Here is a 26921-nt window from a genome sequence, read left to right on the forward strand (position 1 = left end):
CGTTGCCCACAACAGTATTTGATTTTATGCCCCTCGCCAGCAGTGCGCAGCTTTAGGTTGTTTATGCGACGACTCCAACTTCTAGTGAGAGCAACCCACGGAACACAATGGCAACTAGAGACATCCCAAAGTTATTGTAGTATATGTAATATTGAAAACAATCTGGAAACAATAAGACTTATACTGACTGCGTGCCCTAAACTCGTAGCCTTATATAGGTGTATGTACAGTCGTTACGTGCACAACTACGAATACATTGCGTCCAAATATTTCTGGCACTTAGGTTTAAATACATTGTATGAAATTTTTATCATAGGGCTGTAATATGTATGGAAAACGGCTATCAATTCTGACATGGGTGCATATGCACACAGCTGTTTGTGTCATGCCACGCAATACGAGTCCTTTGGATGATTGAACTTGTACGAGTTTAGATGCCAATAAGCAGATATGGTGAGCGGTAGCTAAAACCTTAATGTTAAAGTGATATTGAAATATAAACCTTTCTCTGTGAGAACTAGTAATGGCTAAGAGATTGCAGAATAGAATGTATTTTAATGCATTTATTGTTTGATATTACTGTTGATATATAATGTATTGTTGAAGAAGTATGTGTTTATTATATGTGAATGTATTTGCTGTTGTAAAAGTGCTTTTTTTTGTGCTATAAATAAACATATGCACCTACAGGCTCCCATTAGAAACACTGCACCAATCAAACGTTTGGCTGGCATCCAATCAAGAGTGGTCTCCACATACTCATTTCCCAGGCTTCTACCTTTGTAAAAACACGATGTGGATTCAGGTGTGAATCCAGGTCACCGATACATGCATCTGGCCTGATCTCATCATAGCAATCCCAATCTCTGTGGCCAAGTCCTATATCTGGTTCTATGTGATAATTCGGCATTTTGATGGCTGAACACAAAAAAAACATTTATTTTGGCTGATTTTGTGTGGCCTCTAAAATGTCAAAATAACACCTATTGAACAGCCACCCTTTCCTGTCCGGATTTCTAGTAAATCTGGTGGATTCATCCCAAATCTCCCCTTTCATCCACTGCCACCCACTTCCCTGCCCAACACAACACATTTCCCCTCATTCTCCACCTCTCACGTCAACACTTTTACCTGCACCGCCGCCCCTCCCCACCACAAGCATTCTCACACACCTCCCTCACAGATGCGCACACATCTAACTCCTGCGGCTAAGGCACATTGGAATGAAACCTCGCTTTAGAGTAAGATAACTGAAAGGTGGTGGGGGTCTGTTTATGGGCTTGTGGGTGGGTGAACAGTGTTTTCTCATGATCGGTTTAGAAAAACACATTTGCTTTTATCGTTTTTTTTTCACCTAGTACCGATAGATCACTTGAACTGTAAGATATACTGTTGGGCCAGAATTCCATTTGAGGTCTTCCAGCACCCTAATTTATTGGCCTAATAAACTGATTATTGGTTTTTCAACTTTTCTTCAGTGGTCAGAAGGTCTTAAGTAGAAACGACTGTTCAATTAAATGTCTTTATGTCACCCTTAATAGCCCATATGGCTACCAGGACACCAGACATCCAAATCCTTTTACTTCATTAGTATACACATGCACCTCTATGATAGCCATTGTGTTATTAATGCCTTTTTTCAGCACTGCTCCTGGCCAATTTGTTTTGGGCCATCCCTTTCTCTATTTGGTCCGTGAGGTGTGGCCAAAATCCCCATTTTGCTGACATAGGCTCATACTGAGCCTACAAAGGCACCTTTAGTTTAAATTAGTCTGCAACAGTTTTAACTCAAAGTCCTCTGAATCCCAATCTGCAGTGTGTGTGTCTGCGTGCGTACCAATGTTTTGGGCAGCTTTGGCTCTTTGACAAAACCGTTCTGTGCTCACCTGAGATCATTGGGTGGCTGGCCATGGGGGAATATTTTGAGTGGGGACAGCCTGCACATTCCAGAGATTGGTACCTCAACTCATGGAAGATTGCTGCTGCAGATGTCCTGACACTGAGGAGGACACAGGTGTGGCCATCCTGGCAGGACCTTGGCGCTGTTGTCCTTGGTCTCTGCACCTTCTCTGTTGGTAGTATCCCACCCTGAGCACTTCCTCGGCTTCCTGCCAGTTAGACTGGCTGTCCTCCTGTGATACTTTTTCCCTGGCTTCTGTATTGCAGCCTTCCTAGCAAATCCTTCTTGCCTAGGTCCCTTAATGTAGGAAATCTTCTAAGCCTGGAAATTGGGTGGCTTACTGATGCCAAGCCTCAGCTGAGTCTTGTGATGTCCTGGACCACCTTCTGCCACTGCCTCCATTGTGGGACTGTTCATTTCTGGCTCGGTTCCCCGTTCCGTCCCCCAGAGCAATCTTGGAAATCCTGGCTGGCTTCTTCTGTGCTCCTGTCATCTTTATGGATGCTGATGCTTCTGCCTGACGGGTTGTCTTCTAACATGTCCTGTTGTATTTGGTTGTCTGGAACCTTGCTGTAGATTTGAGCCTCTTCTATGAAGTCCCAACAGTGACTAGCCATACCTGAAGTATGCACCTCAACATCCTCCGGCTATTCCTGGGCTGAATTTAACACAGGAACTAGCACCGAGAGTAATTCTCCTCAAGTCTGGAATCACTGTTTGATCCTGGATCCAGAAGTAGTGTGGTTTGGAGGTTTCACCCTCTGCTGTTGATTTCCGTTGATGAAGTGGCCTTTGTGCATTGTCTGCAACCAGGTCTTCTTGGCCTGCTGGTTCTCAAACTGTGGGCTGGCTCACATATCGGGAATCTATTCTGCTGTTCCTCTGGCTGGTTTCCTCATCTATTGCATCTGTATAGGAAAATAACCTATTCTACTTTCCCCATAACTGCCGTTAACCTATGGGTTTGGTTCTATTGTTTCCAATGGGAGAACTTTATCAAACTCTTCAAACTCTTTCAAAGTGATTTGTTACAATACTTAACTGAACTGACATTTTTCACCAGTCCACCCCATTGGACCCTGCAGTTTGTAGAACACAAACTGTTGAATTGATCGACACTGATTTTATACCTATTGTTAACCATGCAAGATGCCTCTAATGTACTCTGATCTGTTAGCCAATACTAAACTTGCAATATGTCCAGAAACGTACCGATTTTGTCCTCTAGCCCATTGGTTATCTTGTCATATGCCCTGAATTCACCAGGTGTATCTGTTTATCAGAGTAAGATACATATATCATTTATTAATGATTTGACTCTTGCGTACTGCTAAACTTGTAAAACGCCTGTGACATACCTTATTTTTTGGCTCTGCAAACTTAACTGTATTGTCCCTTCCTTGCCACTTTACCGAACCATCCTTCTTGGCTCACATACCTGATGTAGCACCCGTACCATAAGTTGAGGCTTTGCAAGATTGTGCATTCATACCTACTTTGTCATTCTTGTTTGCTTACATACCTGATGTAGCCCCCCACACCTTGAGGTGAGGCTTTGCCAGAATGTGCACTCACATTGATTTCGTCCATTGTACTCTTCTAACCAGCGGCCTGATTCCCACGGGTTTAGTGTGCTTTATAAATGCAAAATAAATCAAATATGGCGGCAATCGTGCCTTCTCCTCCGCATCAGGCACCTTGAGCTCATCCAACAAGGACCTCCATGGGTCAAAGCTTTGCCAGCAATTCAGCTGCTGGGATTGGGGAAGGAGTTGTGAACCCACCACCCACCAGGTCTCTATAAAATGTTCTTCCAGGGAAGGTGTCCAGATCAGATTGTGGCCCGTCCTTGGCATCAAGCAAGCAATGCTGGGAATGACTAAGTTTACATTGTTTGCTACTGATGCTTTGTAACCTCACAATTTAATCCACTGAGGGAATAACAATTGCATTGCTAGCTCGTATTGCTACCTTCCTTTGCTACTTTAACACTGAATATGTATTGCATTAAAACATTTTTTTTATGCTTGTTCTATTCAATCATGCTGATGTATCATACTTTCCAACATGGCACCCTTTGTCAGTCTAAAAGACAATTGAATTAAATCTGAATTCATTACAATTAGATATCCTTAATTGAGCAAGAGAGTCTGTTCATGAGGAAAAGCTCTTTACAAAGTTAATGTTATATGCCTTTAATAATTTTGCATTTCACAGTATTTTCCTGTTACATTATAGACGGGGACATCCAGGCCAAAGTCATGCGAAGTTCCAGGAATAAGGTATGAGCTGAAATTTTAATTTAAGATCAAAAGTATGCTAATCTCAATTTAAGTGCTAAGAAACATGATCATTATGTGATGTAGTAAATATTAGACTAAAATTCAAATAATCATATGCATATAAGGAACAATTACGAAATAAGATGTCCTTATTAAATGAGCAGAGGTTGCCTGGGAAGCATTTATTATCAAACAGAGTTTACCAACATTATTGCAAAAAAGCTTACCCTACACCTGGGGAGGGGCAGCAACGAATCGGGTTGCTGGGTTCGCGGGCTGAATCTACCGATCCAAGCCTGTGTTCCGAGCAACCAGACGGCTGCTTTCCACCTGCCCTACCATCTCCCCCCTTCCCTTAAAGTTACATTTTTCATTCCCTCTTACACACCTCAGCGGTGGCAGCACCCCTCTACCACCACTCCTGTTCCTGCTGGCCGTCATGGAAGAGGGGCTCCGCTTGGAGCCCCTCTTCCAGTTCCGTGGCAGCCATTTTGGCTAAGTATTTTGTATGAATGAACAGGACGCTGCAGGTGTCCCGTACATTCATACAAAAACATTTCTGTCAGCACCTTGGGTTATCGGATTGGCAACCCAGGGTGCCAATAGCATTGATACCCGATCCGGCACGCCGGAGCGGTTATTGTTGCTGTTTCTACTGGAAGAAATAACCTTCATGATTGAGTTATAATGAATACAATGGTATTAAAATTACAATTCTGGAGTGCATTCAACCACACTATTCCTAGCCTGTGTCTTGAAAGAATGTGCTCTGTACCAGTATACCACCTTTATGATAAATATAATAATTCCACAAGTACTAGTTCAAATCGCACTTGCAATCCAACTCCCAACAATTGTACACCATACCCTGGGTTTGCCCTCCTGGGTTTAAGCCCCTAACAGGGTATGATCTCTGGTTCCAGTACCAAGCTGGGACAACATGCAGAAGACTTGCAGCAATTGCTACTACTTGTTCTTTGACCTATGCCAGGGGTTGAGTGAAAGGCCTTTGCAGACTGTTCCTTCTGCCTTGCAGGTGTCTGCCAAACATCCCAGTGTCGGCCTTTAACAAGTTTGGAGTTGCCTTTCTCTTCTATTGCACCTTCTCTCTAGACTGCTGTCTACTTACTGTATCAGTTTTTTCTCTTTTCTGCTCCCTTTTGTGAGGCTGGCCTGACTTTGATTCCCAATAGTCCTCAGATGGGGAATCCGCCTTCCATTTTCCTTGGTGCCTGTGGATTGTGGGATTGGCCCTAACCCAATTATTCTGATATCCCTTTCATGTGTTTTGCCTTCCCTCCTTATGTTTCTCAAACAGTGTTCCCTTTCCTTCCTTGCTTTCTTGGCGTGGACCCAGGGCTTTAAATCCCAGTCTGCCATCATAAGAACGGGCAGAAGTGGTGTTCACCATGGCTCTGGCTGCACCGGTAAGTACCCTCTGCAAGCATGAAATGAATTTTCAGGGGATGGAGCTGCTCTTAGTCGTCATGCCCCAAAAGATGAAAGTTTTACTTCACTTTCAGGGAATCCAGCTTTACCTTAAGACAGGTGCTGTTTCGTCAGCCACTAATTTATTGAGAGCCTTTCATTCACATCCAAAAAATGGTACTACTTCACCATACAGGGTCTGCATCCGAGATAGAAACCTGTAGGTACTTGTAAGTGAGCATTTACCACATCTCTAAGCATCCTAATGGCTGTTCATACTTTTCCCAGGGCTGTCTTAATCTCCCGTTTTGCTCTTCACTTGGAAACTGGATGAGTTGCATTGCAACAGTGTTCGAAAAAACTCACGTGTTGTGTGGAAGCTCCTCTCGTGCTCCCTCCATAGCTAGATGCATACCAGTGGGCCTCTGCCACAGTGTGTGTGCTTCTTTTTCTCTGCTTTCTTTTTTTTTCTTCAATAAATGTTTATTTGCATTTAAATGAACCAAGAACAAAAATCACTCTTAACCCTCTATAGCTCCCTTCCTCCCACCTCCCGTCCCCCCCTCCGAAAACGTACAGGTTGGACATCAGAGCAGGTTAAAGAAGTAAATCAGGGCCATTGTTCTCATGAATACAGCCCAGTAGCCGCGCATCTTCACAAGTCCAGTTCGTCTTGAGGTTGTACAATGCCCAATAGTTCCATGGCCTTGGGGCACCATGCACGGCGGGCTCCGGCCTTTAAAAATGTCAACAAGTTGGCCCAGTCTGAATAAAATCGCCTGAGAGACCCCTGGATCGGGTAGGTAAGCCATTCCAATCCCACCAGAGCCCACAGCTTCGCTACCCACTCGTGCTCCTGTGGAGGGTCCTTTGACTTCCACTTCCTGGCCAGGACCAATGCTGCTGACATAATCATGTACAATTTGCAATCAGCTCTGGATGGCATTGTTGTGAGCACAAAATTAAGACCCAGTAAGTCCCGCGCCCTGTTGCCTCCCTGTGGAATCTCCACCACCTGGGCGATTGCTCGCTGAACTAAAGACCAGAAGGGACCAATTTTTGGGCATTCCCACCAAATGTGAGCCCAAGAGCCCACTGCGCCACATTCCCTCCAACAATAAACAGAAATCTTGGGGTAAATTTTATTTAACCTGAGAGGGGTTAAATGCCATCTCATTACCAGCTTCAGCCAAATCTCACGAATTTGGAGAGATCTTGCTAGTTTTGGGATTTGGGACCACAGTTTAATCCATTGCTCTTCTATGTCCTCGTTTAGATCCTGCTCCCATTTGCTCTTATATGTTCCGGAATGTATAATTTCCTCCCGTTTTATAAGTTTATAAATGTACGAGACCACCACCCCTCTATCACCTGTGTCTGTATCTAGATACTTCTCGAACTGGGTAAGAGATTGTGTCCCCGCTTGTCTTACTGTAGGATGGGAGATCCAATGTCTAATCTGAAGATTTGAGAACCTCTGTTTCTCCCCCACCCCAAAGTCCTTCTTGCACTGTTCAAACGCTTTCACCCCCCAATCCCCCACCCCGTTAACATATCCCGTATCATCCTACAGCCACTGTGAAACCAAGGATCGAAGTTCGGCTCATTCGCTGCCGCCAACGTAAATTGTGGGTTGCCGTGTAGGGGCGAGAACGGTGAGGGGAAAGAGGTGATTTGTGCCCTCTCAATTGCTTGGTCCCAGGCGTCCCCTGTAGCCGCTGTTATTATACTACAATACATTCTAACCAGCCTATCACCCTTCGGTATCCACAAAACCCCTTCCAGGTCCTTTCCTATCACCGCTCTGTCCATCTGCTTCCACACCTTGTCCCTGTCATTCCTCTGCCAGTCTCTAAGCTGCGCCGCTAAATAATACACCCGGAAGTCTGGCTGCCCCACTCCCCCTCGATCCGGCAAGGCTTTCATAATGGATGCCGCCACCCTCGGGCGTTTTCGGTTCCATATGAACCTGGCGACTATTCTTTGCAACGCCCTGAAAAAGGACGGCGGGACACCGAACGGCAGACCTGAAAAGTGGTAGAGGAGCAGCGGCAGGATTGCCATCTTCAGCGTGTTAATCCTACCCAACCACGAGATCTCCAGAGGTCCCCAATCCACCAACTTCGACTTAACTTTCTGAAGGAGCGGAGGGTAGTTTGCCACATACAATAGCTCCACCGACCTGGTCAGATTAATCCCCAGGTACCTCAAGGAGGTATCGACCCATCTGTATTCGTAGGCCTTCCTTAGATCTCGGACGTCGGCGGGTGACACCGTCAGGGGAAGGGCCTCCGATTTGTGAGGATTAATTTTCAGGCCAGCAACTTGACCAGATCTAGTCAACTCTCTCGCCACTGCTCGTAGAGAGTTGATCGGATGGGTCAAAACCAGGATCATATCGTCTGTGAAAGCGGTTATCTTGTGGATCTCGCCCTCAAACGGGATTCCCCTGATATCCTCAGTTGCTCGCACCACCTCCAGGAACAGCTCCAAGTGGAGAGCATAAAGAAGCAGTGACATTGGGCAACCCTGCTTAGTGCCCCTTCCCACCCGAATTGAGGTGGATACCTGGCCATTTATGGCTAACCGTATAACTGGATTCTGATAGCATGCCCGTACCCGTGAAATAAATCCCGGGCCAAACCCCATTTTACCTAGGACCACAAATAGGAACCCCCACTCAACCCGATCGAAAGCCTTTTCGGCATCAATTGCCAGAAGAAGGGCCGGTATATCCTTTTTCCGGACCTTTTCAATCAGGTGGGCCAGTCTCCTGACGTTATCCTGATTGGTCTCTATGGATGAGTTTGGGTAAGACGCTCTCGAGGCGATTCGCCAAAACTTTAGCATATATCTTAGCGTCTACGTTCATTAACGCAATTGGACGGTAGGATGCGCAATCTGTCGGATCCTTACCCTGTTTATATAGCAAAATAACTTTAGCTTCGTTCATGGAATCTGGAAGGAGCCCTGAGGACCCTATGAAATTGAATAATTTGGTGAGGATGGGAATCAACACTTCTTTGTGGGTTTTATAGAATTCAGCGACGAACCCGTCAGGGCCCGAGGCTTTACTAGTTGGAAGGTTGTTAATAACCCTCCGCACTTTGTCAACAGAGATCTCGACGTCCAGCGCATCTCTATCGTCCTGCAAAACGCACCGAACGCTAACCCCCTGTAAATATGCTTCCTGTCAGCTCTATCTGGGTAACTGTAACTATACAGGGCCGCGTAAAATTTCGTGAATTCCCCCACAATACCTGTGCTCGATGTGAGCATGACCCCTCCCGCCCACTTTACTTTTAATATAGTTTTGTCACCTGCCTCCTTGCGCAATTTCCTAGCCAGCAATCGGTCAGCTTTATTGCCCTTGATGTACAACCGTTGACGTAACCGAAGGAGAACACGCTCAGCCGCCCTTGTTTGTATGAGGTTCAATTGGCCTCTCACTGCCCTATATTCCTTGTTGACCGCTGCCGACATTTTAGGGCCCATCCGGCCCATGACCTCCTTAAGTCTATCTTCTAACTGTTGCTCCTCCAACCTTAGTTCCCGTTCCCTTCTAGCCTTGACTGCAATGATCCTTCCCTGCACCGTGGCCTTAAGGGCATCCCACCAAACCTGGGGGTTTGTATCCTCCCAGGTGTTATGGTCCACATACTGCAGTATTTCCTGCTCCATTTCCCTAACCAAGAGCGGGTCCCTAACCAATGAGACCGGGTATCTCCATTTCCAAATACCTAGGGGTCCCCTGGGCTTAGCGAGGAGCAGAGTAAGAGGCGCATGATCGCCGAGGGCAATCGCGCCCACCTCCAATGACATTGCCCTTCCCAATAATGGTTTTGAGATCCAAATATAGTCAATTCTTGAGTGAGACCTGAGGGCATGGGAATAAAAGGTGTAGCAAACTGCCTGTCCATATAACTCCCGCCATGTATCTACCAAGGCTAAGTCTCACATTTTCTTCACCAGGTCTCCTGACGGTCCCCCCTGAGTCTCCCAAGTGGAAGAACACCTGTCGATGGAAGGGTTACAGGCAATGTTGAAGTCCCCCATTAAGAGGATGTTCGCCCGCGCAAACGTTCCTAGGCGAGTGAGAGAATTTTGTATAAAGGCGTCTTGCGCCTGATTTGGAGCATAAATAGTCGCTAATGTGAAAGACTCTCCTCTACCCTCAATTTGCACCGCCAGGTACCTTCCCTGGTTGTCCTTCTGCAGATCGCCAATAGTCAGACCCGACCCGTCCCGCAAAGCTATCAAGACTCCTCCCTTTTTGCTTGCCTGGGTAGCCTGAACCACTTGGGAATAGCCCCAAAACCGAATCCTGTGGACATCTTTAGTGTGTACATGGGTCTCCTGCAGTGCCACCAGTACGGGCTGTTCCCTCCTAAGAAACCTCTCCACCTTCCTCCTCTTCACCTGGGAGTTGAGGCCGTTCACATTTAGGGAAAGAAACTTTAACGCCTCCGGACTACCCATGGGACATTTCCAAGTGAAGTTTCCCCAGCCATCCTGGGGTCACTGAGCTCATCCCCGTTTCTCCTATGTAAAGAGCCCTTTCCCCTTACTTCGCTGTTTGAGCAGTGCCAACCTGTACCCTGAAACCATTTGCCCCCCACCGTCTCCCCCTCACCCCCTATCCTCCATCTGGGCTAGATCGACTGGCCCTCGGCCCCCCTCGCGAGTCCACCACGAGAGCCGATCTAAATACCAAACCCAGAAACGCCCCACGCGGGAAAACCCATTCCCATCCCAAGACCTCCCCGTCCCCGAACCCCCGGACCTGAACACCCATAGAACTCTAAGCAAAAAGAATACTGCCCCTCAGCAAGATCTGAATGAACCTCATTAGCGCCCTCCCCAGACTACAGTTGGGACACTTCCTGACCATTGACACTCTTATGGGGCGGCCCCATGGCTCCCCCGACCGGTCACGGGTTCCCGGGCTTCACCATTGGTCACTTCCCTAGATATCAAATCCATAGCTCTCTTCCTTACTTTCCTGTGCTTGGTAGTGGACCATTCCCATGGCTTGCGTCGCGCTGGGGGAGCCTCCTGTCCTTTGGTGGGGGGGGGGAGGCCAATTCCTCCAACCTCAGCAGGGTCATCCCCTGCTCACACGTCGTGATCTTATGATGCGCCCCTTGCCAGGCGAACATCAATCCGAAGGGATGGGCCCACCTGTACCGAATTTGTTGCGATCTAAGGAAGGACACAACCGGGCCCATCTGTCTCTGTTTAATTAGTGTAATCATTGCCAAATCTTGGTAAAGGGAGATTTCATGGCCTTTATAAGTAACAGGGGCTGACCTTCTCGCCTTTTCCATAATTCGCTCTTTGACTGCATAGTTATGAAAGGCTACCAGCACATCGCGCGGTCTGGATCCAGTCTCCAGCCGACGGGGTCCCACCCTATGGACTCTGTCAAACTGCATATCCAAGTCCGAGCCAGAGTATAGCATACCCCCAAATATTTCTTTCAACACTGGGGCCAGCTCCTGGTCTTGAACATCTTCCGGCAGCGACTTGATTCTAATGTTCGCCCTTCTCGATCTGTTTTCCAAATCTTCCGCCTGTAGCTCTAAATTTTGCGTGGCCAACGCCAAAGTCTCGAGCAAATTGTCCACTTTCCTTGCATCTTCCGTGGGCTCCTGGATGGCTCGCTCGTTGATGTCCACTCTCTCCTCCACCTTATTTACATCTCTTTTGATTTCCCTTAGATCTTCAGCCAAATCTTCACGCAGCTTGTCCATTTGCTGTTGTCCCGCCGCCGTGATCTTCTCCACCAGTTCACCCATGAACTGTGTCAGCATTGCTTGGGTTACCGGCTTGTCTTCGGGTGTCGCTAGGGGAGTGTCGCCCCGGGACCTGGGTTGACTCTTGTGCTCCAGCCATCTGAGTCCCTAGTCCAAAGCTTTGGAAGCGTGCCGTCTAAGTTCTTTTTGGGGGTCTTCCCCTGGGATGGGCAGTCCTTTGCCCTGTTCCTAGACATTTCTTGACAGGGGGCCCCCTCCCTCTGAAACACCAGAAACCAAGCTGCTGGCGATATTGCTGTTCGAGGGGCAGATTGTGTGTGGGGAGATCTCGGCCTTCCCAGAGCCAAGCAACAGTCCTCTCTGCGTGCTTCAATCGGGCCTCACTCCCTGGGGGGACTTGGGGCCCCCTGCACCATCCATTGTCTCTAATCAGGAGCCCCCCCTCCCCAGGACAACGCACTTCCAGCCCAGCGCCGAGGTACAGGCTGTAACGCTGCTTCAGAAGTTGTTGTAATGTCCCGTGAGGAGGCCCCTCCTCAACGGTAATCAGGCTGTCCTACTCAGATTCAGGGGCAGGGCCCTCCAACAGTCCGGGCCCAGGCACCACGCCGGGGGCACCGTTCCACACTCCCAACAAGCAGCAGCGCCTCTCCCTCCGGGTCCCAGGGGCCCCACCGGGCCCACCAGTCAAGGCGCCCCGCTCCCGGATGGGATCTCCAAATACGCAAGCCCAGGCTCACCGTGGCACATCAAAACGAGCGCACCTCCTCCTCCGTCCCCCAAGGGGAACACTGATGACCAGCGCGAGTCCCAATGTCCAGTGGAGGGCCCTCTCCGGCGACCACCAGGCTATCCTCCTCAATCCCGAGGGCTGTGGCCTCCAATAGTCCAGTCCGGTGCCGCACCGGGCGGGCCGCTCCACCCACCTCACCAGTGGCCGCGCCACACACTCCAGGACCCAGGGGGTGCTCTAGGCCCTCCGGCCACGACGTGCTGGTCCCAGATGGGATCGCCAAGTGCGCGAGCCCAGGCTTCTCGGGCTCCCTGCACCCCACCGGGGCTCTCCCCTCACCTGCAGTCCTGGAGGGAGCCTCACTTATCCCACTGCTCCGCAATTCAGGGCAGGCGCGCCTCCTCTTCTCCGGCACAACTTCTTTCTCGGTGGGGGGGGTGGCACGTGAGGCGTCCACTGCGCCACGAGCCCCCCCGGACCACCTCAGGCGCCGCGGGGTGTTTCTTCATCTCTCGTGGCAGCCGCGGTGCCGGGCCCGGGACACCCGACCACCGACGCCCCAGCTCCGCTGGGCTCACCACCCTCGGGGCCGCACACCGTGTCCGCTGTCGTCCCCCACACCAAGGACCTCCCGCTGCCAAGTCCAAACGCCGGGGAGGGCTGCTGTCAGTGTTGGCGGGCAGGCTGTCACAGGTCGGACGGGGGCGCGGGGAACCGCGACCTTCCCTCTACGCGGCCATCTTGGAATCCCCTTTTTCTCTGCTTTCTTGTGATTGAAACAGAACCTGCTGCTACTTGTTCAAAGATAGAAGCCATTTTTAATGTGCTTTGTTTGACTTTTCAGTTTGTGTAGCGTTCTCTGGAAGCATTCATTTCAGAGTGCAAATTAATTCCCATTTCAGAAAACATGCCAATTGTTCGTTCAGCAGATTGGCAAATAGCCTTTCTTGCCCATTGTGTTTAACCAGTCTAGGGCTTATAAAGCCAGTATGCCTGAAGATTCAGAAGACTGTATTGGCCCCATGAGATATGTGAACTTTCACATCGTAATAAGCCTGTGGCTTTCCCTCTTGATGCCACAACTGGGGGTGGCGGAACGCATAAATCCTTTGCTCTACATAAGCCAATGGGTGTGTGGATCTTGCTCCATACACCGGCTTAATTTAAGGCAATCAGACTGAGCTATAATTCAGTTGTTCTTTGTTCCAATGCCATTTGCATGACTAAAGCTTCTTCCTAATGCCCTGGGATGCCCCATATAGACTTTGATGTAGCTTACTGAAAGAAACTGTGCTGTTTTGCAAGATTGAGGGCTACCATCCTAATTCTGGAGGATAACAGATGCATGGGTAGACAGATTGAAGAATCTGTCAAAGCTTGCTCGAGTGTCAAACGATTCTAGCATAGAAACCATGCTAGCATTGTCCTGGAGAGTATAAATTGGTCTATGGTCCGTTCCAAAATGGAATAATCAACCATCGGATCGTTATGCATGTGAGAAGTTTATTTTGTCTCCTGACTCCCTCCAAATAGAATCTGTGGTTGCAGCCTGTGTGTGAATAGTTTTTGTTGGGACACAATTCCATTTTTGGGGGTTCTGCTGTCCAATGTATGACACTTTTTGTCCCCGCTCCCCTACCTTTTTTACATTTTTTTTACTATATTTTGCGTTGTCGTCTGTGACTTCCACTTAAGTCCTCCTGCAGCCCTTTTACCCATATTGTCTCGTGGGTGACTATATGGCTCATACGACAGGGGTGCATTTTAAGCACCACATTCGGCTCTAAAGTGATTATATTGTTCTTCACTTGTGTTGTAGAGTAGTCTGGTTGCATCTGTAATTCAGTTTTGGCTCCACTGTTCTCATTAGTACCATTATGGCAGCAATGGGATACTAATGCATTTTATTTTTTTAATTCCTACTCTCAGCCCTTTTGTTTTGAGCCATTCCTCTGTTTAGGGAAATGAGGCAGGCATAAAATGCCTGCTGAGGAAACATGGGCTCATTCAGGGGCTAAGCCATGCCCCTTCTGTAGAGGTTTAGACTGATCCCTACCCAATACAGAATTTTCCTGGGTGGACCAGAGTTTTTGGTTGTTTCTAGAGACAACCTGATTAGCAGGTTGCCAAAACGTTTGTGTGTATGCATTTTGTGTGATTAGGCCAACCCAAGAATGAATGCGTTTATATCCAAGGGAGACCCTGGGCATGACTGCTGGGGTTTTGCTCAAAAGCTGGGCTGCTGAATTCTAGGACCTGTTTTGGATGTTAATCTGTGGTTTCATCAATCGGTTACTTCATCCTTTTGTGATGGTCATATGACCAACATACATGTGTGAATGATTAGGGAGCAGTGAGGACTATCCCCCATTAATAAGATGTGTGCGATGTTGGGTTTTTACCTATTCTGGTTAGTTCCTGATGTGTGTGTCTGAACTTAAGAGTGTTGAGTATGGAGTGTTAGCTGTGTAGAATGTTATTGTGTAAAGCTGCTGTGATTCGAGAGTCAGTTGGGAACTGAAGCTTGATCAGAGGGACCGGTGGAAGTCTTAGATTAAGAACTTGTCTTATGTTTACATTATATATTCTCATTGTACTTACCTGCAACTACAAACCCAGTAAAGCTGTCTACGTCAGCTGAGGCTCCAGAGTAATCTGTACTACCCTAAATAACAAATGCAACACTGGTGACGAGGATCTTGGAAAGGGAATCTGGTACAGAATAGGAGCAGAGCAAGCAGGTACAAGGTGTACAAGAAAGGATCAAGCTGGAAGTGAAGCAGCTGGATGTTAAGGTCGGGGTGAAGACATCCGTCAGGAAACAGAGAGCAAACACAGGCATCCACCTGCCCCCCCGGCCCAAGGTGAGCGTGCCCCGTGTCCTGTTTGACTGTGAGCTGCTAAGGAGCAGGTACACCTGAAGATGTTTCGGGGGCAGCGCTGTGCACCTTAATTGGCTGGCTTGCTAAAGCAATTGCCTTTTGCTAAACGGACCGTTAAGGATACCTCACATGAAGCATTGGGTGTTCCCATTTACAGAGCAATAGGTTCGGGAAGATCGGTGCATTTGGAAGTGAGGTTTGCCAGGCTAGGAGCTAGTATAAGCTGGGGCCGGGGAGAATGACGATGTGTTTGGACAGTAATTAATTCCATCAGCAGTCGAGTACGGCAAAGCTTACCAGTGCGCTGCACCAAATTTAAGCGTGATGCTGTCCTGGTTTTGTCGGAGTATCTGTGGGCAGCTATGGTCCTGGGAGTGGACTGCACCTTTGGTGGGCCGGCTTACGGTTGGTGCAGAGAGATGTATGCAGGTTGGAGTTCCTTTGAGAAATGGTGACGTCATTTGGCCCTGCAGAGTAACTGCGATCACTGGTGATGCAGCGAAGTACGGGGCGAACGTTGGAGCTGGCGTTCCATACATCTGGAACAATTGGTTCATTGTATGTACTGCAGTTTCTGCTACGCGACGTGAATCCTGAGTAAAGGACCCTCCAGGGTTACTTCAATGTGCTCAGAGCATCTACTTTAACAGGTTAAAGTACACCGCTGCATATTATGAGGAAGCTAAATGAGTTTGTTTCAATGTGCTCTAATGTCAGAGTTTCTGCTTCATGTGCGGCATGGAGAATACGAGCTGCAGCAGAATAGCTTTGGTATTGTTGGTGATCAGTTTCACCATCTATCATCGGGGATGTGAGTTGGAACTAGGACGTGCCGGTAGGTCAAACGTTTTTTTTTTTTTTTGGGTGGTAATTCTTTAATTTTGAACGGATCATCAGTGCCTGGAAAAAGAAGTTATAGCATCCACAGTTTAGGATGCTCACTGCATTACCGCATTACTACAATGTTTTCAAATGTTTTTTTTTAAATGAGAATGCTGTTACATTTTGTGATGTTCGTTTAATGACCAGTTATTACAATGTTGTGGTCGGTCACAAGTATGTTCAGCCATCAAGCGGAGTTGCCGAGGTCATCCGTACTGTTTAGTTGTTTGTGGCAACTACTGTCATTTAATGTGGTGCCATCATTTGTGTGCTGAGTGAAGATTTTTGGTTGCGATTTGGCATGTAGTTTATTTTAGATGGTGGGTATGTTTGTCAGATGGCATTCAGTGGACATGCTTTGTGGGAAATATGTTCCTGGCATTGGTGGACGCCAAAATAGATGGTATGTGTTGAGACATGTTGTATGTCTGAGTGGTAGTGATGTCGTGGTGGCAACTTTGGAGTAACGCGAGTTGACAAAAGTTGTGGTGTGTTTAAGATGAATTTTAAACAAACGTTCAAAGTTTATGGTCCTATATGTACTGTGTTGTTTAATCTTACCTTTCTTCCACAGGTACACAACCAAGATGGACTCTGCAAGCTTAACATTTTGGGACTCCAGTGTGGTGCTTATTCATTTTTATCACCATGTTTTAATGCTGAATTTGTTCATTTGATTTTGGGTTTGGGAATGTGTGTAAATGACAGTGCAAGTGAGGTTAGAGCATATGGTTGCTCAGTTATGGTACCGATTGTGGTGTGGGTTTGTAAGCCCGGTGGGGCATATTGTTGCTCAGTTATGGTACCGATTGTGGTGTGGGTGTGGAAGCCCGGTGGAGCATATGGTTGCTCAATTATGGTACCGATTGTGGTGGGGGTTTGGAAGCCCGGTTGAGCATATGGTTGCTCAGGTATGGTACCAAATTTTGGTTGGTGCCATACATAGTGGTTTGTGGATGCCGACATTATGGTTGGTGCCATGCAGTGGAGAGGTATTTGTTGCGTTAGGCGGTCGGTGGGGTTAGAACCCTGTTTGTTTGTGTTTTGGCACAACCAGTTGTTGGAGGATGATGAAGTAGGGTATAGGTGTGATTAAGTTTTGCGCTGTAAGGTGGGCTGGTTCCCTTGTGTGAGTTCCATAATAGACCGGTTATGGTACTGTCGATAGTTTTGGAAATGGTGTGGCTATTTGGTAGCTACTGTAAAGGGGAATAGCTTAATTGCTTGGAGTGGTTTGCTGGATGGGTATTTAGAAGGATAGTCCTTGTTTGTGGTCTATAAATTGTTGAGTAGTGACTGTTCCTTCTGTCTCTTCCTTATTCAGTATTTTATGCAAGGGGGGAGATGTGTTGGGTTTTACCTATTCTGGTTAGTTCCTGATGTCTGTGTCTGAGCTTAGAGTGTCGAGTATGGAGTGTTGGCTGTGTAGAATGTTATTGTGTAAAGCTGCTGTGATTCGAGAGAGTCAGTTGGGAACTGAAGCTGAAGCACAGGGGGACCGGTGGATGTCTCTTAGATTAAGAACTTGTCTTATGTTTACATTATATATTCCCATTGTACTTACCTGCAACTACAAACACAGTAAAGCTGTCTACGTCACCTGAGGCTCCAGAGTAGTCTCTACCACCCTAAATCACAAGTGTAACATGCAACCAACAAGTGTTGAACAAAAGGTGGTGAATTAGACTTTTCATGATGAAACCACATAAAACCAGTTTGACCGTACTAGCCAAGCCCAGGGTCCTTTGTCTCTTGCTTCCACTTACTCTTTTGGCTGCTAGACCTCTTTCCTGGGTTGTTAATCGTACTCCTTCTGGTCATTCTCACTAGATGTCCACTACCCCAACTTTGTTCTTCACCCGGACCATCTTGAATCACCCTAGTTATTGGCCCGTTTGTGGGACCATTTTTCGTTGGAGCTGCCCGGATCACTTTGATCGGTTTCTGAGCTCTTCATGGTGCCTTCTCCAATATTTAATTTGCTCCTGGCTTGTGGAGTACCCTGCTGGGAAGGATGAGTATTTTTTCTTTTGGGTAAGTCATTAATCTTTGGTGCAAGTCACTAGCTACTGGATTCTGTAACTTGACCTGTGGAAGAAGCTTTGTCCTTCTGCTTCTTCTGCCTTTCCTGAGCCAAGTTCTCCAAAACTGGCACCTGAGGTGGTATACTCCTCATTTGGTAGGTTGTTTTGATTTCCCATCAGGGATCCCCTGTGTCCTGTGGGGTGCAATTCTACTGCAGTTTGCTGTCTGCCAACATCCTGTTTTGCTTTCTACTTTGTTTGAGATTCTGGAACTCTTAAAGGGTCTCCTCTGACATCCCTTGGGGTTGGTTGTTGCCTTTTACACGTGTGCTAGAAGAGACCCGACTGTCTTTTCCCCTTAACTGTAGTTCTGCCTATTTAATTTGCCTTGTTTTTTCCAATGGGGACATTTACCAACTCTACAGACTCCGGTAGTGTCTTTGTAAGGTACTTATGCCATGAGACTATAATTTTAGCTCGTACCACTGATTTACTATGCATTTGAAGATGCTGCCAACTGAAATGTACTAAGTTACTTTGTATAGCTGCTAGTTAATTTTCGGTCTAATTTCTAGGAGTGTAGGGAGACCTCTTCGGGTCTGGTATTGAGTACCGCTGGTTGAACTCTGGGCATTGTTGGTTAAATTTTATTCCCCTTGCGATGTCCTGTGATGTGAATTTGTAGCACTAATAATCTTACGTCCCGTCCCCTTTCCTCCATACTTGTGGGACATTCCGTCCTTCGGGACGGGACCGCAGCACTTTTGTAAAAAAGCATCAAAAATAATGCTTTTGTCCTATTTTTACGCGGGGTACCACACATGGCCGTAACCCTGCCCTCCTGAGCTGTGTCCCGCGCATCGACCTTCAGTCCTTTTCTCCACGCTGTCAGGGCTGGGCACACTAGCATCCCCGGGAATTTTTTCTTTTTATTTCCTTTGTCCTTCCTTCCTGCTCCGGTTCCACGGTCATCTAGTCCTTCCTCTATGCTGGAGCATCTGGGATTCATGTCCTGTTCATGCGAATGTCGTTTCACGAGGGCGGATCCCCACTCTTTGCTTAGTGTCTAGTCCCGGAACATCGCTGCGACTGGTGTTTTTATTGCGATTCCCTCTCCGTCTGGGCACCCCAGCGTCATCTTCGGTGGGAGGAGGTGTTTTAACGAATTCCTCGACAGCATTTTCAGCTCTTCCATCGACGAAAAGAAGAAACGCCCAGTAAGTTCTTTACTTTTTAGGGTGCCCTGGCCAGGGGACTCCTTCCCGGGGTCTTCCAGGACCGGGAGCGGCTCGAGCAGCTCTGTTACCAGGGGCATCCCTGAGGTGCCCCACAAGGGGCCTAATAGGCACACAGAGGTCCTTCTGAGGGTTCCTGCAGTAGGCCTGCCAAAACCGGACACTGTTCAGAGGTTCACCGTTTGGGTGCTAAAGTTCAGCCCAGTTCTTCTCTGGCTCTGTATACCGGGGTTCGCCCTGAGGTCTCTGTTTCTGGAGCTTTCCACACCGATACCGGGCTACGCCCCGAGGTCTCCATTTCTGGAGCTTTCCACACCGCGTGCTGCTCGAAGCCCCTCTTGAGGGAGCTATACGTCTTGGGTTAGATCCTGAGGTTCCTCTTCTTGGGGCTAAATCCAGTACTGATAGTCGAGGGACCCTCTTTGAGAGCCCTGTCGATGAGGTACATTCCTCAACCATCCTACGCTCAGGGTTATGGTGGTACCATTTTGGTTGAGGGGGTAAAGAAGGCGGTCACGCACAACAGGCCTTTGAGTACCGGCTCTGCAGAGGTTCCTCCACTGGAGGCTAATTCTGGGACAGTACCTAAGATGTGCAGTAAACATCCTAGATCTGCCAGCACCGGCTCGCCGAGGATCCTTGGTTCAAGGCTAAAGTGTTACTTATGTACCCTGACTCCCGTGAGGAGACAGTTGCCTCACTTTCTCCTGTGACGCAGTTCACCTCAGGTGTCGACAAAATGGTGGCTCAACCTTCATGGTCCACGGCGGCCATTTTGGATACCTATTACACCAACGTTCACCACGGCTTGTGCTGGGAGCATTCCTTTTGGGGCTGAGCAGTCTTTCTCCAGCCTGGGGTCTGGCATGGATTCACTGGCTCATAAATATTCCCCGTCGTGAGGCCGGGAATCCTCGGTAAAGAAAAAATCAGTATCAGTTTTGTTTCTGATCTGTCTTTCTCAGTAGTAACCAATCACTGGTCTCTGGGTCGTATTGCCTCCAGCCAACGACTGCCCTCTCCCTAAGCCCCACCTCTGGCCGCCATCCTCAGATTTTTACCGCACGCTCAAGTGTTGGGAGTCCTCGTGTTTAGCTCTCGAGCTTTTGCTGCGTTTTCGCGCTTTTTTTCAAAGAGAATTTCTCATTTTTCGGTCAAATAGAGCCTCATGCTCCACAGTCTCTACATCCGATTAACGGGGACCCGTGTTGGATTTTTATACGCCCCTCAAGGGTGAAGATTTCGTCGAGTTACGCTTCTTGGAGGAGTCCAGGAGTTTCTGCGGCCTACCCGAACATGGCCCAGGAGAAGGGAAGCTTGACGCCCGGAAAGCTGTTCAGGGTTTGCCCTGGATGCCAGCTGCAGAATGTGTTAAAGGAGGACGAGCACTCAAAATGTCTCTACTGCCTTCATGAGGACAAAACGCATGTGGAGAAGGACTGTGCGTTTTGCAGGAAAATGTCGGAACGGACCATCAAGGACCTTCGCCCTCGTCTCACCAACTGGCTGGAAGGAAAGAGCCTGTCAGGTGAGAAGAAGTCGTCCGAGCGGTCTTCTAAGTCCTGTGAGGGCGCCCCGGCAACGGGGGCCCAACAGAAGGCAAAGCACTGCGAGTTCGCGGGCACCGGGAGTGCCGAATGGTCGGGCTCCTCGGCTGCCAGGCAGGGCGCATCCTCTCCAGCGACATCAACCACGAGCCAATGCTCTGGCTCAGGGAAGAGGAAGGCCGAGAACCCGGCGAAGCTTCTGGAGAGGCCCCGGTCGAGCTCCAAGGATTCAGCCGAGGGGGAGCGAGGCGGTGACCCTCCCCCCAAGGTGAAGGCCACAGGCCCACAGAAGGTGGTAAAGGCCTTGATTCAACCGGCCAAGGCCTCTATCGAGGAAGTTGCGGCGACCCTGGCGCAGCCTGTGGAGGCTACACCAGTGGAAGCGACTTTGGGGCCCAGAGTCTCCCTGCCTCCGCGGAGGGAAGCCTCTTTCAGACCCATTGAAAAGACCCCCGTGAAGACCCCGGTGGAAAAAGAGGGGGGGCCGGTGGCCATTGTGGACACGGACACAGCATCCGAGGAGGAGCTGGTTGAGGTTTTAGAGGGCCTCGACGAGGGCATCGAAGAGGCCCGTTCCCACGGGGAGATCCCGACGAAGGGGACGACGAGAGCGACGGCGGCACCGGCGAGGGTCCTAGTCACCCGTCGCTTCCGGAGCCGCAGGACAACTTTGTGGCCATTTTGTTGACAATACAATCCTTATGTTCGGAGATAAGGACGAGATTGCCCTTACCACCGACGGAGGAACCGGAACCAGGCTCGACGGAGGAGCCAAAACCAGGCCCGCCGGGAAGCCCCCCAAACAAGAGAAGACTGTTTCATCCAGCCCCGCCTTTTCAGCCCTCGCGGCCTACTCAACCCTTGCCCACGTCCCCCGTCCCTGGGGATGACACAGGAACGGACACTGCCACGACGGGTACCGACGACGATGGCAGCCCGGGACTCCCCGCCCGACTAGATCGGATCTTTCCATGCAATGATCACCACGGCATCCGAGCTTTTCCAGCTCTGCCCCGAAGAGAAGGAAGGTTTCCTTAACCAACGGCGCGAGCCCAAGAGGAAAACAGTCCTCGCCGTGCCTCTGCTGGATGACATCTGGGACGAGGGTCTCACCCTTCTCAAGAACCAGTCTACGACGCCTACAAAGAGGGATCGGTACGAGAAGTAGTACCGGGTCCCCGACGCGGCCCCTTTGTGCCTTAGGGCACAACCGACCCCTGACTCAGTCGTCTCAACGGCGACCAAGAAGAAAGCGGGGGGGAGGGGCATAGGCCTCAGCGTCAAATTCCCCGCCGGACGGCAAAGGAAAGAAGCTGAATGCAATGGGACGACGAGTGATCTCGGCGGCAACAACGATTAAGGTGGCCAACGCCCTCGCAATCGTGGCCCGCTACGACAGGGATTTATGGTACAAGATCGCCCCCCTGTTGGACTTCCTACCGGATGACAAAAGAACAAGAGGGCCGAGGCCCTGGAGATCTTGCAAGAAGGCGAGGTGGCATCAGACCACGCCATAACGGTGGCAACGGACATTGCCAACACCGGTTTCCGCCAACTAGGCAACGGCGTTTGCCTTAGACGACGGATTTCTGCCAGGACGTACAAGCCACGGTTTTGGACATGCCGTTCCACGGGAACAATCTGTTTGGGAAAACAGTGGATGAGTCCCTCAAAGCCATCAAGGCGGACACGGAGACAGCGAAGGCCCTAGGCGTTCTCCGGCAACGAAGGCCGACCTTTCGGAGCACCGAGGGTGCCTCCAAGGGATTCGGCGGTGGCTCCTCTACGTACCGCCAAGCGGCCCGCTCCTCGTCGCAGGAAGCCTATAAGAGGACAAGGCAAGTCGGTTGGACGTCGTCGCCAGGGAGGACAAGGCGGCAAGGTGTCCTCCAAGCAAGATTGAACCGACCGTGGTGTTGGGGGGCCCCCCCCGGTGGGAGGCTGGCTGGCAAAGTTAGTCAGTGTGTGGGAGTCCATCTCCACCGACCGTTGGGTGCTGGACTCCCTGGCCCAGGGGCACGCCCTCAAATTCCTAAAAAAGTAAAAGTACCCCCGCATTCCACCCGTGGTCGAAGGAAAATCACGTCCCTCAACTGCTATTGGAGGTAAGGGCGATGCTCAAAAAAGGTGCCATCGAACTCGTCCCAAAGAGGCTCCGGGGCTCCGGAGTATACTCAAGATACTTCCTCGTGAGAAAGAAGACAGGAGGATGGCGATCCATCCTGGACCTGCGACGACTGAACAAGTAAATTAAGGCACAGAAGTTCCGGATGGTCACCCTCCAGCACGTGCTGGGGGAGGGCGATTTCCTGTCGTCGTTGGATTTGGAGGATGCATACCTTCACATCCCCATTTTAAAAGGAGACCGAAAGTTCCTCAGGTTCGTGGTCCAAGGGTGGCACTACCAGTTCAAGGCCCTCCCGTTCGGAATGAAATCGGCACCCAGGGTTTTCACCAAGTGCCTCGCTCCAGTGGCGGCACGGCTGCGCCTACAGGGGATCCATATCTACCCCTACCTGGACGATTGGCTCATCCGCGCAAGGAGCTCGCCGTGGGACACACAGCGAAGAACGTCCAGCTACTCGTGGACCTGGGGTTCTCCATCAACTTCCCCAAGTCCCACCTGGTCCCCTCGCAAGTCGCAGTTTCTGGGAGCCAAGCTCGACACAGTGGCGCGTCTGGCCTCACCGTCGGAGGAAAGGACACCGTCGGAGGAAAGGACAAAGGCCATCCTAGGCAAGGTGCGTCTGCTGGCCACGGACGTGGTCAAGGTGAGGTCCATCAAGTCCCTCCTCGGGATGATGTCCTCTTGCATATATCTCGTGCGCCTGTGCAGGCTTTGGATGCGCCCTTTACAGGAGTTCCTCGACGCCCGCTGGATACAAGCAATGGGCAGCTTCGAAGACAGGATCCCTCTCAACAAGACCTTCCGTTGAGCAATCCGGTGGTGGGGCACCCGCGCTCATCTGGCGGCAGGAACAGATTTTCAGACACCCGCCCACCAGGTGACGGCGGCTGCCTCCCTGGAGGGGTGGGGAGCGCACACCAGAGATCTCCATGCGAGAGGCCTTTGGCTCCCGGAGGAGAAGCCGCTCCACATCAACATCCTGGAGCTCCAGGCAGTGTTCTGGCCCCTCGGGTCCTTTCTCCCGTCCCTCAAGGGCAAGGTAGTGAGGATCTTCACCGACAACACCACCACAATGTTTTACATCCGGAAGCAGGGTGGAACCAGGTCCCCAGCCCTATCCAAAGAAGCCCAGAATCTTTTTTTTATCCCTGCCAGATGAAACGGCACCAGAAACATCAAGGGATGTTTCTGGTGCCGTTTCATCTGGCAGGGATAAAAAAGCACCATTGCCGACTCACTCAGCAGAGAGCTGCGCTCATGCCACGAGTGGGAACTACGTCAGGACCAAGTGGACCGACTCTTTCAGTGATGGGGCAAACCCCAGATTGACCTGTTCGTGACAGAGACAAATTCCAAGTGCCAGAGGTTCGCCAGCAGGTTTCCCCAACCGAGGAGCATGGGCGATGCTTTCTCGTTCCCCTGGGACGGCCTGTTCCTAGATGCGTTCCCTCCGTTGCCGTTGCTGCTCCGACTCATCAACCAGCTCAAGAAGTCCTGGTGCAGAATGATCCTCGTCGCACCAGGGTGGCCGAGACAGATCTAGTTCCCGGACCTTCTGGACTTGTCAGCGTCCCCACCAGTCAAGCTGTCGATGGACGCAGATCTTCTCTCCAGAGAAGGAGGCGCCATTCTTCATCACGACCCAGAGTCGCTGAACTTGCAGGCCTGGCTCCTGCAGCACTAGAGTTTGGAGGGTACGATATCCGGCCCACTGCAGAGAGGTTCTTGCGAAGGCCAGGGCGTCCTCAACTCTCAAGTGCTACGGACATAAGTGGAAGAGGTTCTCTATCTGGTGCCGGGCACAGAAGATTAACCCTTTGCGGATTACGGCCCCTCAAGTGTTGCCGTACCTACTGTCGCTAGCCAAAGCTGGACTATCACACTTCAATCAAGATACACCTGGCAGCGATTTCCTGATACACCAGGACTAGAGGGTGGTCATCTCTGTGGTCTCATCGCCTGGTTAAGGAATTTATGAAAGGACTGTTTAGATCATTCCCGCCGGTGAAGGCACCAGCCCCGGCGTGGGAGTTCAAAGTGGTGCTGACCAGGCTCCTGGGTCCGCCATTCGAGCCGTTGCATTCGGCCCTGTTGAAGTTTCGGTCTTGGAAAACAGCGTTCTTGGTGGCCATCACCTCCGCATGACATATGGGAGAGATCCAGGTGCTATCCTGCAAGCCTTCATACCTGACCTTTCACGATACGAGGGTAGTGCTGAGGACGCACCCCTCCTTCATGCCCAAGGTGCCGTCGGACTTCCATCTCAACGAGCCCTTGGTGTTACCAGTCTTTTTCCCATCGCCTTTGTCGCCGGCCGAGTGGACTTTGCACTCGCTGGATGTAGCTAGAGCGCTGAAGATCTACGTGGACCGAACAAAGAGTTTTCGGAGGACATCACAGCTGTTTGTGAACTTTGGACCTGTGAACCAAGGGAAGGCTCTCTCGAAGGCTTTCATTTCCAGATAGCTCTCCGGCTGCATCATGCACTGTCATCGGTTGGCAAACCGACCATTGCCCGGCCGTCCGAGAGCCCATTCGACCAGAGCTATCGCTGCTACCACGGCGTTCTTGTCTGGTGTGCCCCTGCTGGACATCTGCAGGGCTGCTACGTGGAGGTCGACGCACACCTTCACGAGATTCTACTGCATCGACCGGGATTCCAGGGAGGAGTCCATGGTCGGCCAAGCAGTGCTGTGCAACCTGTTCCCTTAAGGTGAGCCTGGTGATGATGTAAGAAATGCTTAATGTTGAGTTTTGATGTAATGCTTAATGTTGAGCCTTTGCCACCTCCCGTGGTTGTGCATGTGTGTACTGCTATGTATTCATATATTCATGAGCATGTGAATCCATGCCAGACCCCATGCTGGAGAAGGAACAAGTTACTTACCTGTAACTGTTGTTCTCCAGCATGGGTCTGGCATGGATTCACATGCAAACCCTCCCTCCTACCCCTCTGCGGCTCTTCACTTGGTCATACTGCCACTTTACGTGCTACCAAATCTGAAGATGGCTGCTAGAGGTGGGGCTTAGGGAGAGGGCAGTCATTGGCTGGGGGCAGTATGACCCAGAGACCAGTGATTGGTTACTACTGAGAAAGACGGATCGGAAACGAAACTGATACTGATGTTTTCTTTACCGAGGATTCCCGGCCTGACAATGGGGGAATATTCATGAGCATGTGAATCTATCCCAGACCCATGCTGGAGAACAGCAGTTACAGGTAAGTAACTTGTTCCTTTTCACGCCAGGTGGACAACAAGAACCTGTTCCGCCCTTCAATTGATTGGCATTCTCGGGCACCGCTGCCTCATACAGTCTTGCTTCCTCCTGGTTCCGCACCACTGGTCTATGTGGATTCAGCCGGTGGTGGCCCTTCCTGGCAACCATCCTCATTGCGTCCATGAGGGTATGCCTCTCATGAGCAGCCTCTGCCTACCCCAGTGCCGAGACCTTCGTCTGAGGATGCGTTTTTTGGGATGTTCCAGACGCTCATGCACTCTGATCCCATGAGGGTGAATTTTAAGGGTCTTTTCAGGGAAATGTACCCTGAACCTCCTGTCCTGACTTTTCAAACGCAGATCCCGGTGGTGCCAACTCCTCCACTTCTTCCTGCCGGACCTCCTCCACCTCTTACTCCTCTGCTTTCTCTGAAAGAAAAGACATCGGCCACACCAGATAACACTTTAAAACCTGAGGCACTAAATGCAGTGGAACAGTCTTCTGTCCCCGCTTCACTGGATTGGCCCAGAGCGGACCAGGACAGCGATGAACAGCTCTGCTCCCTTAGAGCATTCCATGACGTGTGCTAGATATGATGGCTCTCTTTGATATTCCAGTTCCAGAGGCCCCCACTCCACAGGAAGGGGTGCTTTCTGGAGCCTTTACTAGATCACTTCAGGGGCGCACCGTCCTGTTCCTCCAGAAGGACGTCTTGGCTGAGGCCCGTAAAGTCTGGGACAAACCCCATACCGGGCTGCATCTCAACAAGAGGATTGATGCTCGACACAAGCAGAAGATATAGCATTGTCGGCTTGTCCGCTCCCATAGTCGACGGTGGTTGCAGCAGCCACCCTCCAGTCCAAGCCGGTCTCTGCATCTTCCACGGCAGCGGCCCAAATCCTCTC

General features: G+C 50.1%; 1 protein-coding gene across 8 annotated transcripts in view; it reads left to right on the forward strand.

Moving 5' to 3' along the window:
• The window catches only part of CRTC1 (CREB regulated transcription coactivator 1), a 1230699-nt gene that overhangs the window by 540014 nt on the left and 663764 nt on the right, over positions 1-26921 (forward strand). For all 8 annotated transcript variants that reach the window (XM_069649310.1, XM_069649311.1, XM_069649312.1 and 5 more), the window contains exon 7: positions 4139-4182. In XM_069649310.1, coding sequence (XP_069505411.1) covers positions 4139-4182 — 44 coding nt within the window. The remainder of the gene's footprint in view (positions 1-4138; positions 4183-26921) is intronic.

This window comes from Ambystoma mexicanum, chromosome 1p (genome assembly GCF_040938575.1).
Source record: "Ambystoma mexicanum isolate Mex_15411 chromosome 1p, UKY_AmexF1_1, whole genome shotgun sequence".
NCBI lineage: Eukaryota > Metazoa > Chordata > Amphibia > Caudata > Ambystomatidae > Ambystoma > Ambystoma mexicanum.